The following is a 16,494-nucleotide window of genomic DNA, read 5'->3' as shown; positions in this document are numbered from 1 at the left end:
GCAACATTGCCATTATTCTTACCAGTTGGTAGAATGAATCAATGTGTTGTATAAAGACCACTCTGACCTTTGTTTATGGCTGTTTAAGTCTTATAACATGTTAGTTCTGGGCAGGGCTGGGAGGGTTACTTTACTTACTTTCACTTGATTACTTTTTGTTACTTTTGGATTATCGAAATACCAAATATGGTAAAATTCTTTAGTCTTATATGATGTTTTATATTCGTTGTAGGTTTGTTGTTAATTGCCCATTTAGATTAATAGCTTTAATTATGTGCACTTAAATGTACTTCTGTGCAGCTAACATTAGCAGGTGGTCTGTGTAGCTTAGCTCCACTGTTGGCAGCTGCCTACGGAGGTGCCTTTGAGTATAATATCATTTTTTTTAATATATTAGGATATATTTTTTATTACTGCTACACTATTTTAAAACATGGGGGTCATGCCTGGCTTTGTCAGGCCTCATTCTGCACATTGTTTACCATGTCAGCCCTTGTATTTTTCATTTATCTGCCTGTACAACATGAACACTTAAATATTAATCAATATTGGTTTTATTTATTAATATCTTAATGTTATTTACAACTTGGCTACCTGGAAATAAATAGTGTTTTGAGGTAAAACTCCCAGTAACAGCCACCATAAACATGGCCATGGATTTTTAAACTTTATTTTCCTTGTTGATTTTTTTTTTTAAGTCTGGGTATGAGACAAGGGCACAACATTGATATTCATGGTCATATTCATATGATCATGACAATAAAGCCTCTTTGAATTCAAATTTGACATCAAAGTTTATAAGGATCTTTAACAGATGTAAAAAAAAAAAAAAAAAAAAAAAAAATGAATGCAGGACTTTCTGTTGTATTACTGCACCATGGTGTTGCTACTTTCACTTAAATACAAGATGTGAATACTTCTTCTACCATTGTTTATTGATTGCAGACTGTTTAATAAACAGCACATACTGCCATTATAGTTTGTGTTTTTAATACAATGAAAAATAACTGCTGACATTTTATAGAATGAACCAACGTGTTATGTAAAGACCTCTTTGACCTTTGATGTTTATGGCTGTGTAGGTTTCCACACCATCTTATATCTGTGGTGGAAGAAGTATTTGGATCCTCTACTTAACCCTCTATGGTTTACATTAAGCAGGACCGGGAGGGTTACTTTAAAAATGTATTCTGTCACCTGTTAAAAACTGTAGTGTCCACTGTCCAAGTCTCACAACATTAAATTAATGTAACTTGATTACTTGATTGGTGCTATTTTTTAATGTCAAGTAAACAGGCAGGGTTATAAGTGACACTTATACAAATTAGACCACATCTGTATAAACAGTTCATTAACATATTCCCATCCTTATATGAAGGCTTTAATTTGTGTGTTTTCACTTCCCTCGCTTTCATTTAATTATATATGATTCAAAACTCAGGTTATAACTTTGAGTTAATTTGCTAAAGATACATTTAGTGTTTAGAGTTAACTTTTTACAGTTTATGTTCACAGCAGTGTCTTTACAACAGTTTAATTTGCTGAATCTGCCTCACACAGTTACCTCAGTCTACTCAGGTCCTTCAAGCTTCTGATTGGTTCATTCAGTCACATGAGTTGTACTCAGGGACTGTTTTGAAGCATGGAGAATAGTAAATAAAAGTTGTGTTGTCATCCTGTGGTTTCTTCTTAAAAGTAATTGAAACGGCACACAAACACTCACATTAAAACTTTTTTTTAAAAAACCAAATCAGGCAGCCCTAATCTAAAAACACAAACTAGGAAAGAAGGAAATATGGCCAACTGTATAAAAAGTTCCATCAGCTCTGTGCTGTTGTTGACATGCAATGAATATAAGGTAAAATATGGATAAAATGTCACTTTATCCACTATACAACAGGACAAAACCCACTCACACAAGCTGATTTTTTAGTTCAATTAGAAGTTTATTTTTACACATAATTCAATTCTTTTGTATGACAACATTAAGCGCTTTTGGAGTGTTAACAACATCACTTGTGTGTGCATTCACAGCTGCTCTTTTGAGGTTTTTATAGTCACAGTAATTTCATAAGGCTTGCAGTTGTGGTAATCATTTAAACAGGTACTCTTGAAAACTAATTGGAAGTGTCCACTTATGATACCAGTCTTCCACACAGAGTCAAAATGGTCCTCAAAAGACACACAAAAAAGTAACTTCATCATTTTGGTGTGTAAACGTCAGGGACTGAGGGAATGCCCCGGCGGGAAGTTCAGTGGCTTTTGTTGGCCTTGTCGAAGAGAGCCCTCAGCTCGCCCTGGGAGGTGGCCTCCTTCTGCTGCATCAGCTCAGCGTGGCCTTTGGTGATGCCCCAGCCATCGGGATTTGACATAGAGGGGCAGAAGGGACGGCCGGATGCAGGCTTCAGCTTCTCCCAGTAGTCACGACGGGCCCTGCAGAGAGGAATAAGTTATGTTTTTAAACAATCTGGAAGCATTTTGAGAGGAAACATGGAGGAAAAGAAAGAAATCTCTTACCTGGCTCTGACCCAAGGCTTTGTGTGCATCTCCAGGCCACTGCCCCAGCTGCCGTGTTTCTCTGAGCCAGCAGGCAGGTAACCCCTCTCAGGTGCCAGCTCCTCAGCCAGGGCACGGATGTGATAGGGCTCAAACCCACAGCAGCCTCCGATGTAACGAATGCCAGCTTTGTACGCTTCCCGAGCGTATTTCTGCATGTCCCATCTGGTCAGGATCCTGGGCTCCAGACCTGAGAATGCACAAGCATATTATTGTCTTGCACATCAACAATTTGGGTTTAAGAATTAAGATGTAGGTCAGATTATTTGATGTGTGGCATGTGAGGTATGATGGCAGCAATGTTTAGAATATTCTCACCGTTTTACCATGCCGTCAGACAGCCTTTTTCTGATGGGAAACCAACATTATTCAAGTCAAATATTGCTCTCTTAGCAAACCATTCAAACTCCATTGGCAAAATCAGTAATTTAACTCGTAGAACTATGAAGTTGGTCGTATACACTGCCTTGAACTTTTAGTTTCTTTGCTTTACAGTGCAACTTTGGTGAATCCAAACGATCCTTTTAAAACAGAAGTCATACAATAACAAATCAATAAATCCAGGCGGTGGAAGACCAGCAACACTTGTGTTCTGTGAGGTAAATTACCAATTTCACCAATGGAGTTTGGTCCATTTGGAGACAGCGATATTTGTCTTATGTAACCATAGTCTCCTGTCAGAATAGGCTGCTAGATGGAAATGTCGTGTCAACTGCCATCAACTGTAGGTAAAATACTGACTATACTTAATACCTCATTCAACCTTACTTCAAATAATCCAAACTATCCCTTTAAATGCTGAAAGGCAGCAGTATTTAGGGTATATACGTACTGAAGGGGAACTCGGGAAGGTCAATGAAACCCTGGCAGTTGCAGTCAGGAGTGTGGTAAGCCAGTGGCTGTGACATGTAGTGAGCCCTCAGACCAGCCCTCTCCACTCCCTCCTTCATCATCTTCACAGTCTTCACACATGTCTCTGGGTCAAAGTGGCAGTTAATGCCCACAATCTGAGCTCCTATGAACAGGAAAACATGTAAACATTAAAAATCAGAGCTCAAACAAGGCATGTAAGATTTTTTTTTATATATATACACACACACAACATTTTAAATTATGACAAATGCGACAGCATAAGTTTGAGGAAAACTAATGCACATTATCTGTTGCTTGTGGCCCATTCATGTTGTATTCTTTTCATACTTCCACTGGATGGCACCAAAGTCAAATACTTTCATTCAACCCTCCGTCACCAGAGGGGATCTGAGCGAGGGCTTGGAAACTACACATCTATTACAAATTGACTGAGGTGTAGACACAGGTCACAAATTTGATGACTTTAGACTTGATGAAAATCAAAAAATACTTGTAACTTGACTTTGACTTCAAAACCAATGACTCATGACTTCACCTTAACTTGAACATTTTGACATGAGAATACTTTATCAACAACCTTTGCAGCCAGGTTAGTGATGTCCAGGCACATAAATCTGATCTGATCACTTGCAAAAACCAGTGCAGACTGCCTAAAATACCTGATTTAAGAAACAAATCTGATTTACTTGCAGCCTGAACACGGCCTTCAAGGCTGTGAGACAGAATTTTTAAAACCCGCATTCATACAGTACATTGAGAGATCAGTCGTACCAGCTTTGACAAGCCTGACGGCACACTCTCCAGGGCTGACTCCGTTCAGATCTCCTTCAGGTCCAATACACAGAGTTGCAGCCACAGGCTTCCCGGTGGTCCTCAGAACCTGGACTGCCCACTCGGCCTCTTCCACATGCTCAAAGTACTGCAAGAAAGCAAGATTTTTTTTAAAAAAAAGCTATGAGTGGTGCACTGGTACACCACAATGTGATAGTGGATTAATACAGTTCGGCATCAGAGAACTCAGAAAATTAAGATAAGAATGTTTAATTTACAGGATGGGCTGCATTGCCACACCCAATGACTGACGAGAGGCCACTTTGATTAGCTCACCCTGATTTTCTTACCCTAACCCTACCCAATCTCACTCGTCAGGTGGAGCCTCACTAGGCCCAGAGGTCGAGCTGGGCAAATGTCACTCTGCAGCAAGGTCTACTTGTTGCATTGTGCAATGATGGCCTTTTAAACACTGTATTTGAGCTAGTAAAAGAAAAAAAAGTTGTCATTCTTAAGCTTTAAAAAGGAGCATTTCAGTTTTAAACATAAAATAGGTCAGTTTATCCAATTGAGTGGCTACATGCATTAGCAAACTAAACATCTGGTTGACTAGGGCCCACAAGAGAACTTGAGATGTTTTGAAATATATTGTCATCATACAAAAGCCTAATATTATGTTAACAGGCTGGCTAGCTAATACTGGTTTAAATCAACTCCCACTTCTTCTGTCAGCACTACTGTTAAGTTCATGCACACAGTGAAGGCCCATTACTTTGGATATTTAAATGCAAATTAACACCAGACCACTAATGAGTTTGCAAACTTCAAGGTTAAAAACCACTCAGGGGTAAAAACATTCCAGGCTGACAGCGGTATGAGCAACACAGGTACAGCTAACAAAACTGATTGTGCTGCCATTGATTATTCTGTAAATTTAACACACTCACTGAGGTGATGGGTTGCTCAAAAATCAAATTCTGCTGCCTCAATCTATGGTTCAACAGCTTTTCTTCTCAATTTTGATGGTGGCATTAATAGTTGAGGCTCCAGACAGATTTTTCTTTTTTCACTCCAAAAATTATAGAAAAAGGTTGCTGACCCCTGAATTGGGGCTTGGGCTGTCCCTAATGATGGAGACTTGAAATTTGAAAGAAGAACAGAAAGGCTGAATCATAGACTTTGTTCGATATACATAAGCATTTACCATGAAAATACGTTATTGGTTGCATTATGGGAAATGTAGGGTCCGGTGTTTTTAGTGTTTGACCTACACTAATGAGTAAAGACAGGGTTTCTGACCAGTCGGGAAAAAAATAAAATCTGTCTTCTGTGAGAGTCACCCTGCTTTTTCACCCCTTAATTTTTCAGATATTTGATCTCACACCAACAGCAACTTTAACATGCTCAAATTTATACAGCACCTTTCATACACACATGCAGCCCAAAGTGCTTCACATAGCATGTTACATCAATAAAACAATGATTCAGTGTTACTACTAGTGTTACCCTACTTACCTCTGCAATCAGGAAGTCAACATTTTTCTTGACGAAAACGTCAATCTGTCTCTTGAAGACAGCCTTGACCTCATCCTCGCTCTTGCAGCTGAGGTAAGAGGGCGTCTGAGAGACTCCTCCAGCCACCAGAGCATCACCCTCATTGGCCACCTCCCGGGCCAGGTCACAGGCTGCCTGGTTTATCTCCTCCCCCTGGGGGTCAAAGAAAATAGAGAAAGACACACTGAGTGCAACCAAGTTCAGGTTTTCATACTCTGCTACCAGAGGTGGGAAGTACAAAGTACAAATACTTTATTACTGTACTTAAGTAAAAGATGGATACCTGAAAACTCTTGAGTATTTATTTCTCACTTTTCTGCACTTCCTACTCCTTAGGTTTTCAAAACAAGCTTGTTAATTTAGTTTCAATACATCTGAGGGGAATTATTGACCATTTTTATCTCAGATCACTGTGTGCCATCTGCCCAACATCACAACTGATTTGTCCCTAAATGGACACGACAATAACACAAAAGATGATTCCTTGGTTTATCTATCAGTGCATGTCCCACATAGACGCAATGTGACAAAAATGATCAAAAATGCATTACAGAACGACGTAACAAGATGAAAATGTAAAAGACTTTAGGAGAAAAAACAAGAACAAGGTAACAAGTTAATGTAAAAGACATAAGACACAAACGACATTAAAGACAAAAAAGCTGCAAGACAAAAACATTAAAGACAAATAGACACAAAAGACAAAAACTCTAAGACATGACGAAACAAGACGAAAGCAAAAATGATGCAACAAGACACAAACGATGTAAAAGATGCAACAAGACAATAACATAAAAAAAAGATGAAATTTACTTAAGACCAAAACCACAAATCAAGAAAACGTAAAAGACGTATAACAAAATCACAGTTTACCACCTAAGATAAAAAAGCCACAACAAGACAAAAACATAAAAGAAATAAGAGATGTAACAAGACGAAAACATTAAAATGTAAGATGATAATGTAATAAGACCAAAACGTAACTAGATGAAAACACATAAGACAAGATGAAGAAGACAGAAAGACATGAGAATAAAAGTGATGCAAAGATGCAACAAGACGAAAACATTGTAACAAGATGAAACAGAGACCAGGAGAGAAAGATGAGGTTCACTCAGAAACAGCTGGTCTCTCATTCAGAAGACTACTTTTTACTTTTATACTTTCAGTACATTTCAGCCCCTGTACTTTTTCCACTTTAACTTGAGTAAAGCAGCTGAATCAGTACTTCTACCTTTACCAGAGTCATTTTTTTACACTAGTATCTGAACTACTGCTTGAGTAGAGACTGTGGACTTTTGCCATCTCTGTCTGCTGCCAAGCTGCTGTCTTCTCTCCAGGACTCAACATGAGGCCTGAGAGCAGCTGCAGTGTCACACACGTTACAACACTCTCCTCTCCTGCCCTCTTTACTCACAGTGAAGCGCTGAGCGTGGCCTCTGTTTTCCAGTTTATCATCGCTGGCGTAGAAAGTGAATGTCTGCATGACATTGGAGCCAGCTCTCAGGAACTCCCTGTGCAGCTGCCGCACTGCAAGAAACAGCATGGAGGTTCATTCAGACGCACAGAGAACCGGTTTTACAAGTTAGGACAATGCACTGAGCCACAGACAGGAAGAGTACCCGCTTCAGGGTGCTCGGCTGCAGCCTCAGGTGTCCATGGTCCTGCCTTCACGTAACCCCTCTTCTCAAGGGCGAAGACAAAACCCCCGTCCCCGATGACGATCTCCCCAGCATCCAGACGCTCCAAAATGCTCTGCGTGGGATTTAAAACGTGCAAAACGTAGCAATTTACAACAGGAGCGCACACATCATGTTGCATCTTGTTATATAATAGCTGAAACATGCCAAACCACTTCCTTGTACACAAAAAGCGCGCACGAAAACTGAGTGGTGCGGCGTCAAACTTGAACGATGCAACAATAAAAACTTAAAATGTTTTTAAAATCCATGTAGCAAAGACATGCTGTCTTCTTACCTTCTTTGCTCCAGCTGGTGCCATGATTATTGCAGCAGTGACCGGCCCACTCTTCTCAACCACAGCGTCCCTCTGAGTTTGGAAAGGGCTTTGTAAAGAGATTCATGCTGCATTTATAATCCAAGAAGGGTGCGGTGTTCCTGATGTCACACTAAGAACCGCCTGCTTTTTACATAGCTCATCTTTGTTTTTTTCTTTCGCTTCTTTTTCTGACAAGTTTGCACAAGACAATCTCCTATTGTTCATGATGCGGGAGAAATACGAGACACTTTTCCTGCAGAGGTTTGTAACTTTTTGTGCAATAAATCACTTTAGGACGAGTTGCAACAACAACCAACAATTAAAGCATGGCTTAAGTTTAAATTATGTTACACCAAACTTTTAAACAAGTTAAAAATCAAGAACGTTTGTATTATTTTTGCTCTAAGTCTAGATTAAATTTATTTCTGTTGCAGCAAAACTTTAAACCCCAATTTAAAATATGATCCAGTATTAAGTTTAAATGTACACTTGAAGAGGTTTAATGTCCAAAGTAGCTTCCTGTTTGAGATGGACTGAGCAAAATAATCACATTCCTCAAAGACAGTTAAAGGACAAACTCAATCCAGCTGAATTTTATGATGCTTCTCTTCTTTCTTTCACTCCAGATAATAATTTGGCCAACACGTTTTTCGCTCTAACAGTATCTAATTTTTTAGCTAGCAAACAATGAACTTTTTACTTGTTAAAAACTTTTTAGCTAATGTAATATTTTTATTGTTTGTTTCCATTTTTTTGCAAGCAAACTCACTTTTTTCTTTTTCTTTTTTTTTTAAAAAACTTGTATAGTTTTGTACTTTTTCGCAAAAAAAAGCAACATTTTGGTTTTCATTTGAGTTTAAAGTTTTAATGCAGTAGCATTAAATTGAATCTAGAGTAGAAACAGAACCTAGATTAAATTGAGTCCTTCATTTTAAGATAATTTTAAAGATTTGTGCAAGAAAAGCTAAACCCTTAGTTTAAAAGTTAATCCTGTTTCAGTAGGTGAGATCAGGATAATTACCAGTGGAAAAGTTCAAAGAATTTGACTCATGCGGACAGCGTATGATCAGGTTTGACTGCCCCTTTTTGCATGAATTAATACAAAACACAACTGCAGATGATGTAGAAATGTGTGCAGTTTTTAAAACAATGTCTTAATTGATTTTCCTGCAAACATCAGCGTTATTATGCAACACACACACCCACTTAATCTCTCTCTTAACTTTTTCCTTGCATTCAGACCACAAATCCTTTTAGATACTTTTAGAGTTTTCCTCCTAAAGCTCTCCTATATCTTCTTTTTTGAAGATGAAGTGATTAAATGCTTCCTAGATTCCCTCATATGTTTTTCAAAGTATGTTATTCTCTCTATTGATATACATTGTCCCATATTCTTGATTTAATCATTAATTCTGGGTGCATCAGTTTTCTTTCAGAGAGATGTGTGCACTTTAAGTGTTTTCTGATCATATTTAATCCCTAAATGTTTACTAATGACAGTGTGGAAAATCTAGGGTATAAATGTTAAGAGTGTGACTGAAAATTGTGAAAAATTTATATATTTTCTTGAAAGCCCCAGAAAGCAGAAATGTGGTGCACAAGAGAAGGCGGTTTTACGAGCCCTGAACCATATGCAGCCATATGCTGCAGCAGTGATGGATAAAGACACCCCTAGAGAACTATACAATCTGATTGGTTTAGCATGATTTTTCCACCTGCACTCAAAAGTGTGTTGACCGCTTCTGTGTTTTGCATTAATTCATGCAAGAAGTCAATTTTCTGACCCTTAAAGTTGCTAATAAAGGTGTTTAAAATGTAAGGAGTAGTGGCCATAATGCTGTGTGCACGACTGAAAATATAGACAAAAATAAAAAATCTGTCTTTTCTGGAAAGCGTTATAAATTGAACCATGTGATGAAAGAGAGAACACAGTGTTACCAGCCCCGATACACATGCAGAAATAATATGCTGTTGGAGTGATGTGATAAAGTAATACTTCTAAGAGAACTATAATCTGATTGGTTTAGCATGATTTTTCCACCTGCACTCAAAAATGTGTTTTGCTTCTTCTTACTTGACTGTGATGTTTTAGCTTCACTGTGCAGAATGAAGTGCAGTGTGTGCAGAGTTTGATACAAAAGGACACATTCATGGAGACGTCCTCATGGCAGCAAAAGACAGGAGCCATTTCGCATTTAATTAGAAACAGAAGAAGAGAGAGACAGAAGAAGAAGAATTTAAGCACATGACTGATTTGAAAGTATCTCCATTGTGGCCAGAATGGAAATGTTGCATTCAGGTTCCTCTCCAGACATGTTTTAAGAAATACACTCTCCATCCAATAATAACTTGTGTTCTCTGTTTTTTTCATAATCAAGCTCAATTAAGTCAATAAAAAAAATCTTCTCCTTCTTTAGTAGTAATAGTCGGTCGATCATAAGTGATGATTTATCAGATAGTTGCAGATTAATTGCAGATTGATTGACTAATCATTTTAGATCTATTATTGCTGTTTCACGATGATAGATATCCTTATCATGGGTGTAGGAATGGGAGAAAAAGGGGGACTGTAGAGAACGCCTCTGTATAGGGTCCAGAACTTTCTGCTACGCCCTGTTCCTTATTGCCCAGAGGCAGCTGGTGGAGGAGTTTTAGCTGGATTTGTACTTTAAATGTTTGCATGCACTCAACTGGAGCGCCACATCAGTGGTTTCTGACCACTTCAAATAAAGCTGCAGCGTATATCTTTCTGCAACCCCAACCTTTTTTGACCAAAAAGTGTTTTTTTTTCCTTCCCCAGATTATATCATTTGAACATTTTTAGCTGCCTTACATTGTAAAATTATCTGCTAAGTTACAAATAAAAGCACTTTTTGTTTTTTTGTTCTATCCGAATGTCCCCAAAATGGTTTGAGGAGCTTCCTCTCCTCCAAGACACGATTAATTCCTCTGTCTCATCAAAGCTAAAATGTCCCGTGCATTCACAATCTAGCTAGCGACAAGTGAAGTGAACTGTTGTCATGGATACAGGCAGGATAATGTACAGTGAGCAGGTCATTATAGTGAAATATTAATTTAAAAGTGATTTTACATTATTTCAAATGATCCTTCTTGTTACATGGTTACGTACCAAAAACAAATAACTTATTTTAGTGATTTAACAATGATTTTATTGTTGCACAGCAACAGTCTGTTCTTCCAACGGTCTCCTATACTGAAATAACACCTTAGAATCGCAATTGACCAATTAAAATCAAATATCGAGCAAAGCCACATAATGAACACGTACACAGGCATGACAGAATCAAGTTTATAACTCTAGTTAGGATTTCCTAAGTTAAGATAAGACATGAGGCCTGACAGCCATGAGTTGAGTCATTCCTGTATAGGAAGATAGGATTGTTTCTATTGTGGAAACTTGAGTTTGGATGTTTTATAGATTTTTCTGTCATGAGGCCCGTGTTTCCCCATCTTTTTTACCCCCCAACCCTAATTAAATATACGGTCTGTGCCCTCACCACCTCCCCCCAACATCTGCATTTTGTCTTTCCTCACCTGTCCACCTGTTGTCCTCGTTTTTCATTCATGCAACTCAGCTGCTCTTCCCAGCACACCTGTTCCTCATGACCTCATTATAAACCCCACAGTATATAAAATATTCCTGCCTGGTTACTCTAGTCCAGTGGTGTCCTGTCCTGCATGTTTTAGATGTTTCCCTGCTCCAACACACCTGATTCAAATGAGGCTTCTGCAGAGGCTTGATGATGAGCTGATCATTTGAGTCAGGTGTGTTGGAGCAGGGAAACAGGAGGCAGGGGTCCCTGAGGACCAGGGTTGGGAAACACTGATCTAGAGAGTCAGTCTGGCTGGAAAAATGGAGCTGACCCCAAATCAATTGAAGTACATTGCAAGGGGAAATGGTGGGTCAATAGTGATGAACCTGCACAGACACAAAGACAGAGACAAAGAAGACATTCTAAAAAGTGGAACCAAGATCTCCATCAATGAAAATTTCACAGGAAATGTGAAACAGAAATGAATGGAGCTGTGGCCTAAACTGAAGGAAGCATGTGACAAGGGACAGTTTGCATATCTGTGTTTATTATCATTTTAGAAGCTGCAGCTTGTGGGGCTGTTATACACAGAGTTCTCTCTGTTGTTCAGAGACAGTAACATGAGTATGTGGTGATCATACAGATGATAAAAGTGTAATTCATCCCACCCTAAGAGATACAACTATATAACTATTTAGTGGAGAAACTGGTTTGAAACCAGATGCACTCAGATACAGGCACCACTGGTAAAAGGTCACAAACAAAAAACATCTAAGAGCCAACAGCAGGCAGAACAAAAGGTTGGATTGGCTGGGAGCATGAAGGAATAAGTGTAAATGGGTCTGTGTGTTTGCAGGGCTGATTATGGACAGTGCAGGTAGGTAGTAGAGATCAGGTGATGAGGAGTGGTGGTGAAGTTTCTGCAGGGCAGACAGAACTGGCAGGACCTGAAATGACAGGTGAGTTTGTGGTTAGTTTTGTATGTGGCAGGGAAAACAGAGCAGATATTCAGATATATTACCAGAGGCCTGCAATGAGAAAAAATGTGTCTTTACTTCTTGGTGGAAAGATCCTTTACTTAAACAGAAGCACCAATACAACACCATGAGAATACTTTGTTACAAGTAAAAGTCCTACATTGATGCAGACTCCATCATGGTGCAAAATTTGCATAACTTAAAAGGTGACAGGAAGAACAGGAAGTTCTTTTAAATGGATCATCAGCAGTATCAAAAGTTAGCGTTAATCAAAAGGCTCATTTGCACTGCATGGTACGGCTGGGCTTTACTTGACTCCACACAGAAACAATGGTGGATATTGAAAGAATGGTGTTCTTGATTCTCACTATGTGGCTGTTTGTCACAGCAAAGAAAGGCATTCAGAAAGGTAGCGAGACTAAAGACTGGTGACAAAAAAACAGGACCGTTTGGGAGATCCTACATAAGAATGAAGATGACTAGTCAACTCTTATTGATACGTTGTTGTGCAAGTGATGATTCTGGTGAGAACTGACCCTTCGCTAAGCCCCTTGTGTGAACAGCAACTGTCCAGTCATAGCTTAGCAGCGGTAACTCAGGCACCACAGACCTGTCAAGCTTTGCATTTCTCTCAGTGTGCAGGAGGCTCTGAGACCAGCAATACATACATAATATATGTTTCGTATTTCACCATCCGACCAATTTTTGCTGCAGTGTAAGCTAGCTTTAGCCTCAGTCTTTTAGTATTAATGTTTTCTCATGTACGCAGGTACCAAGCATGCTCAACTGTCATTATTGTCAAAACGGGCTGAATAGGAGGGGGGGAATTTATTGGTTCAGCATGCTTCGAATCTCAACTAAGGTGATGCCAAAGAAATACCGGGTACTATTAACAACTTTTGCCAGTGGCAAACCACAAAAGAACAGCTCCAAGCGAGTCAAGTCAGGTCAAGTTGAGCTCAGTTGCACAATGCAGTGGAATGAGGTCTTACTTAATCGTAACCTTAAGTAAGGAAGACCGTGAAGCCAGACAAGGGAAACAGTGGGAGAGGGAAGATTTTTTTCTTATGCATTTTGAGAATAAAGTCGAAATGTTGTAATTATTGCTGTTCGTATTTAATTCATATTAAGATTTTTTAGTCTGGCTTTTAATCAAGGTGCCTTGTCATTTATTGCCTTAACTTTTAAGTGTTGATTGTTGGTCTTTATATTTTGTTTTATTCCTTCCGTTGAACTATTTTGTTGAGTTGTGTTTATTATTCTTATTTTTATTTTCTTATTTTATTGCTTTAATTTTTAGGTCTTGCAAAATTATGTCTATTGTTGTCTATTTTTGCCTTTACTTTTGTGTCTGTGCTGTTTTACTTTTGCTCTGTGAAGTTCTTTGGGTTGCTTGATTTAACGGTCAAGGGGTCAAGGTTGTCTTTATTGTCCCCTCAGGGGAAATTTGTTGTGCAGCAAGGTTTTACATGAAAACACAATAATAATAAAAAAGACAACATCAACTCCATGTAAAGTGCTATATAAATGAAGTTGAGTTAAATCATCACTTAGCTCAGTATGTTTCATTGTTCTGGTATCTTTCCCACAACCTCATCCACCTCCACAAAAAGAAAGTACCACAACAATATATCCAATAAATGAACACTTAGAAGCCAGAAATACATAGAAAAGAAGAAAAACCCAACATATTATTTCTACTCTCAGTTCTCCAGATAGGAGCTCTCTCTCCGTGCAGATCACCATGGCGATGAGTCCAGTAATCCAGCCAAAATCAAGACAACAAGCAACAGAGTCCAGGCAACCAGTGGTATGTGAGACTGAGGGGGGCACAGAAAGCTGTTCTTAATGAACCGAGGAGAGTCGAAGCACAAAACTTAAGAAACACTGTTGGCCTGCATGATTCAGCCCACATTTCTATGTTTATGATAAAGTGCACAGATTGATTTGTGACATTTTTTCCATGATGATCATCGTAACTGTGTAGCCGACCATTACGGACAAGACAAAACATGTATTTGATCTTTTTTTAAACTCAAGAACATTCCCTACGTTCCTCTAAACAGTGATTATATTGAATGATTAGGAATATAACAAGATATTCTGCGAAGGTACATGTTGTATAGATGCCACATTTGTTGTGGATGTTCCAGGCTAATATGGATAATCAGCAAAAATGTTAATTCTCATCCAGTTCATTTGCACGGTTGCCCTGAAAAATTAATGCACTGAAACTTAAAAGGCCACATATAAATGGACAAAACACAGAGCAAATAACGTCTCTACCCTGTCACCTAACTCAGTTTTTGTAAACTTGTTATCAACACTCATTTCAAATAAGTTACTTGTGCTTTGAGGTCAAAAAAGCCGCCAAACTCAGTGTGCTTGAGTTGGGTTCACTCAAACAAACCAAGTACTTACATGTTATGCTTTTTCAGGGGTGAAATGTAATTAAGTACATTACTCTTATACTTAACTATCCCACAAATTAGAGGCACTTTACGTAAGTGAGAATGAAAACAAAAAAACTAATTGTCTCAAACCATCCAGTTATTGAAAGTAAAAACAGACTCATCTGGCCTCTGTAGAGCCTGTTAGTCTTTATTTAGATCACGGCTGCCCAAACTGGGGTGCCCGGACCAAAGTTCGTCCCACCGAATCAAACATTCTTTCAGATGATCTGTGCTGCAGACTGTCATCACTAACATGGAAATGGCTCAGTCCAAAATCACTGTGTCCTCTGCTCTCTGCCTGTATGTGTGTGTGTCTCTCTCTCTGCAGCTCTCACACATAGAGAGCAGCAGAGAGATGCAGACAGCGATGTAACGTTGGTTGCTACGTTTTTATACATCCCCAACCTCAGACCCTGCATGCTGTTATTGGCTGGGCGCTACACACCCCTGGCCAAAGGCTGACAACCAGAAAAGTCCTGAACACAACAAAAATGAGAAAATACAGGCAGCGAGCAGGATTGCTGCAGATACAGACACCCCCACACACTTCTAGTGGATCATAAGTGATACTTGAGAGGGATGACTTTTATGTGAGTCTATACATTATTGTTTTTAAGGAAAATCAAGCATAATATACCTTTAAACCATCCAGTAACTTGTTCTGAACTCTCTTTGTGTATGCACTGGAGTTATGTAAGAACAATTATTGAGTACAAACAAATGTAGGCATGGAAGAAGAGCAGTCCAATCAGAGATAGTGTCAGTCTGTATACTTCACATGTTGTTGTGTAACTTTAAAAAGTTCAGTCCAGTGCAGTTTGGTAATAAAGTTTGCTTTATTCCCTGTAAGTCCACCCAGTATTATCAAGTTGACACATGCACATATCCAGTTTATTTTTGTCACTTTCATGCCTCAACGCAAGGTCAATCTTAAGATGGATCAATAAAATAATTGATGCTTTTTTGGTCAAATAAATCTCTTGACTGCGCAATTCTTTAACACACACACAAATCGGACCAGAAATACTTAGAAATCAATATGTTTCTGCATTTCAGTGATTATATAAGCCAGCTCTGAAGATAAATGTCCAGTTCAAACCTGCTGCAGCTAGGTGAGCCAGAGGTTGTGTTGCTCAAGGACCTCACAGAGATAAATGTTTCTGTATGGATTGTTCAGACTGGACCTAACAGGTCAGTTCTTTTGACTGTCAGATTTGTCAAAAGTTACATGACCCATATACGCTTAAAACTAGAGCAAGGTGTAGAGCTGCATCAGTGTTACAATTAATTTACACTGTTGCACAAATCTTTAACACATGATTCATAAATTAACAGGTTATGTGTATTTGTGCAATGGAACTGCATGGTTCAAACTGAAATATCTCAACATCTACTGGATGTATTGTTATGAAATTAGGTAAAACTGTTCATTGATGAATCCAACTGACTTTAGTGATCCCCTTACTTTTCCTCTAGTGCCACCATGACATTGACAGTATCCAAGTCACAGTTCACAGTTTTTTGAGAAAGGAAAAATGTATGTGAAAACACTATAATGAAGTAGTGTAGTGCAGTGTAGTGCTGCAGAGAGGCCTTGGCCTGAAATTCTTCTTCTTAAGATGAAAGAAAACATTTTTGTTTAGTACAAACCTCAATAAATATCACATCATCATGATTTTAAGAGTTTTTTCAGTAAAAATGAAAATTGTGAAGCAAAAATGACCATTTGCACTAATCCTATTGTATCTCACAATCACA

At 38.6% G+C, this 16,494-nt stretch overlaps 1 protein-coding gene across 1 annotated transcript; it reads right to left on the bottom strand.

The window, feature by feature from the left end:
• Positions 1–1,925: 1,925 nt before the first annotated feature.
• bhmt (betaine-homocysteine methyltransferase) lies at positions 1,926–7,884 on the bottom strand. The gene is made up of 8 exons (XM_084745725.1): positions 7,732–7,884; positions 7,377–7,509; positions 7,172–7,284; positions 5,716–5,907; positions 4,201–4,348; positions 3,389–3,571; positions 2,518–2,746; positions 1,926–2,433 (listed from the first exon to the last, which is right to left on the bottom strand). Exons 1-8 carry the CDS (start codon positions 7,753–7,755, stop codon positions 2,253–2,255), a joined length of 1,203 nt encoding a protein of 400 aa, XP_084601851.1. The 5' UTR covers positions 7,756–7,884; the 3' UTR covers positions 1,926–2,252.
• Positions 7,885–16,494: the final 8,610 nt, after the last annotated feature.

This window comes from Lutjanus erythropterus, chromosome 20 (assembly GCF_056507025.1).
Source record: "Lutjanus erythropterus isolate fLutEry1 chromosome 20, fLutEry1.hap2, whole genome shotgun sequence".
NCBI classification, from domain to species: Eukaryota; Metazoa; Chordata; class Actinopteri; order Lutjaniformes; family Lutjanidae; genus Lutjanus; species Lutjanus erythropterus.
The sequence above is the reverse complement of the archived record's forward strand: the minus strand, read 5'-3'. Positions and strand labels throughout refer to the sequence as shown.

What these genes read in the sequence shown, in the direction of transcription:
- bhmt (XM_084745725.1), bottom strand. Translation starts at nt 7,755, where the DNA reads ATGGCACCAGCTGGAGCAAAGAAG. An exon ending in CACCAGCTGGAGCAAAGAAG is followed by an intron (nt 7,510 to 7,731) that starts GTAAGAAGACAG and finishes AATCCCACGCAG; the next exon opens with AGCATTTTGGAGCGTCTGGA. An exon ending in CGTCAGGCTTGTCAAAGCTG is followed by an intron (nt 3,572 to 4,200) that starts GTACGACTGATC and finishes TCCTGTTCATAG; the next exon opens with GAGCTCAGATTGTGGGCATT.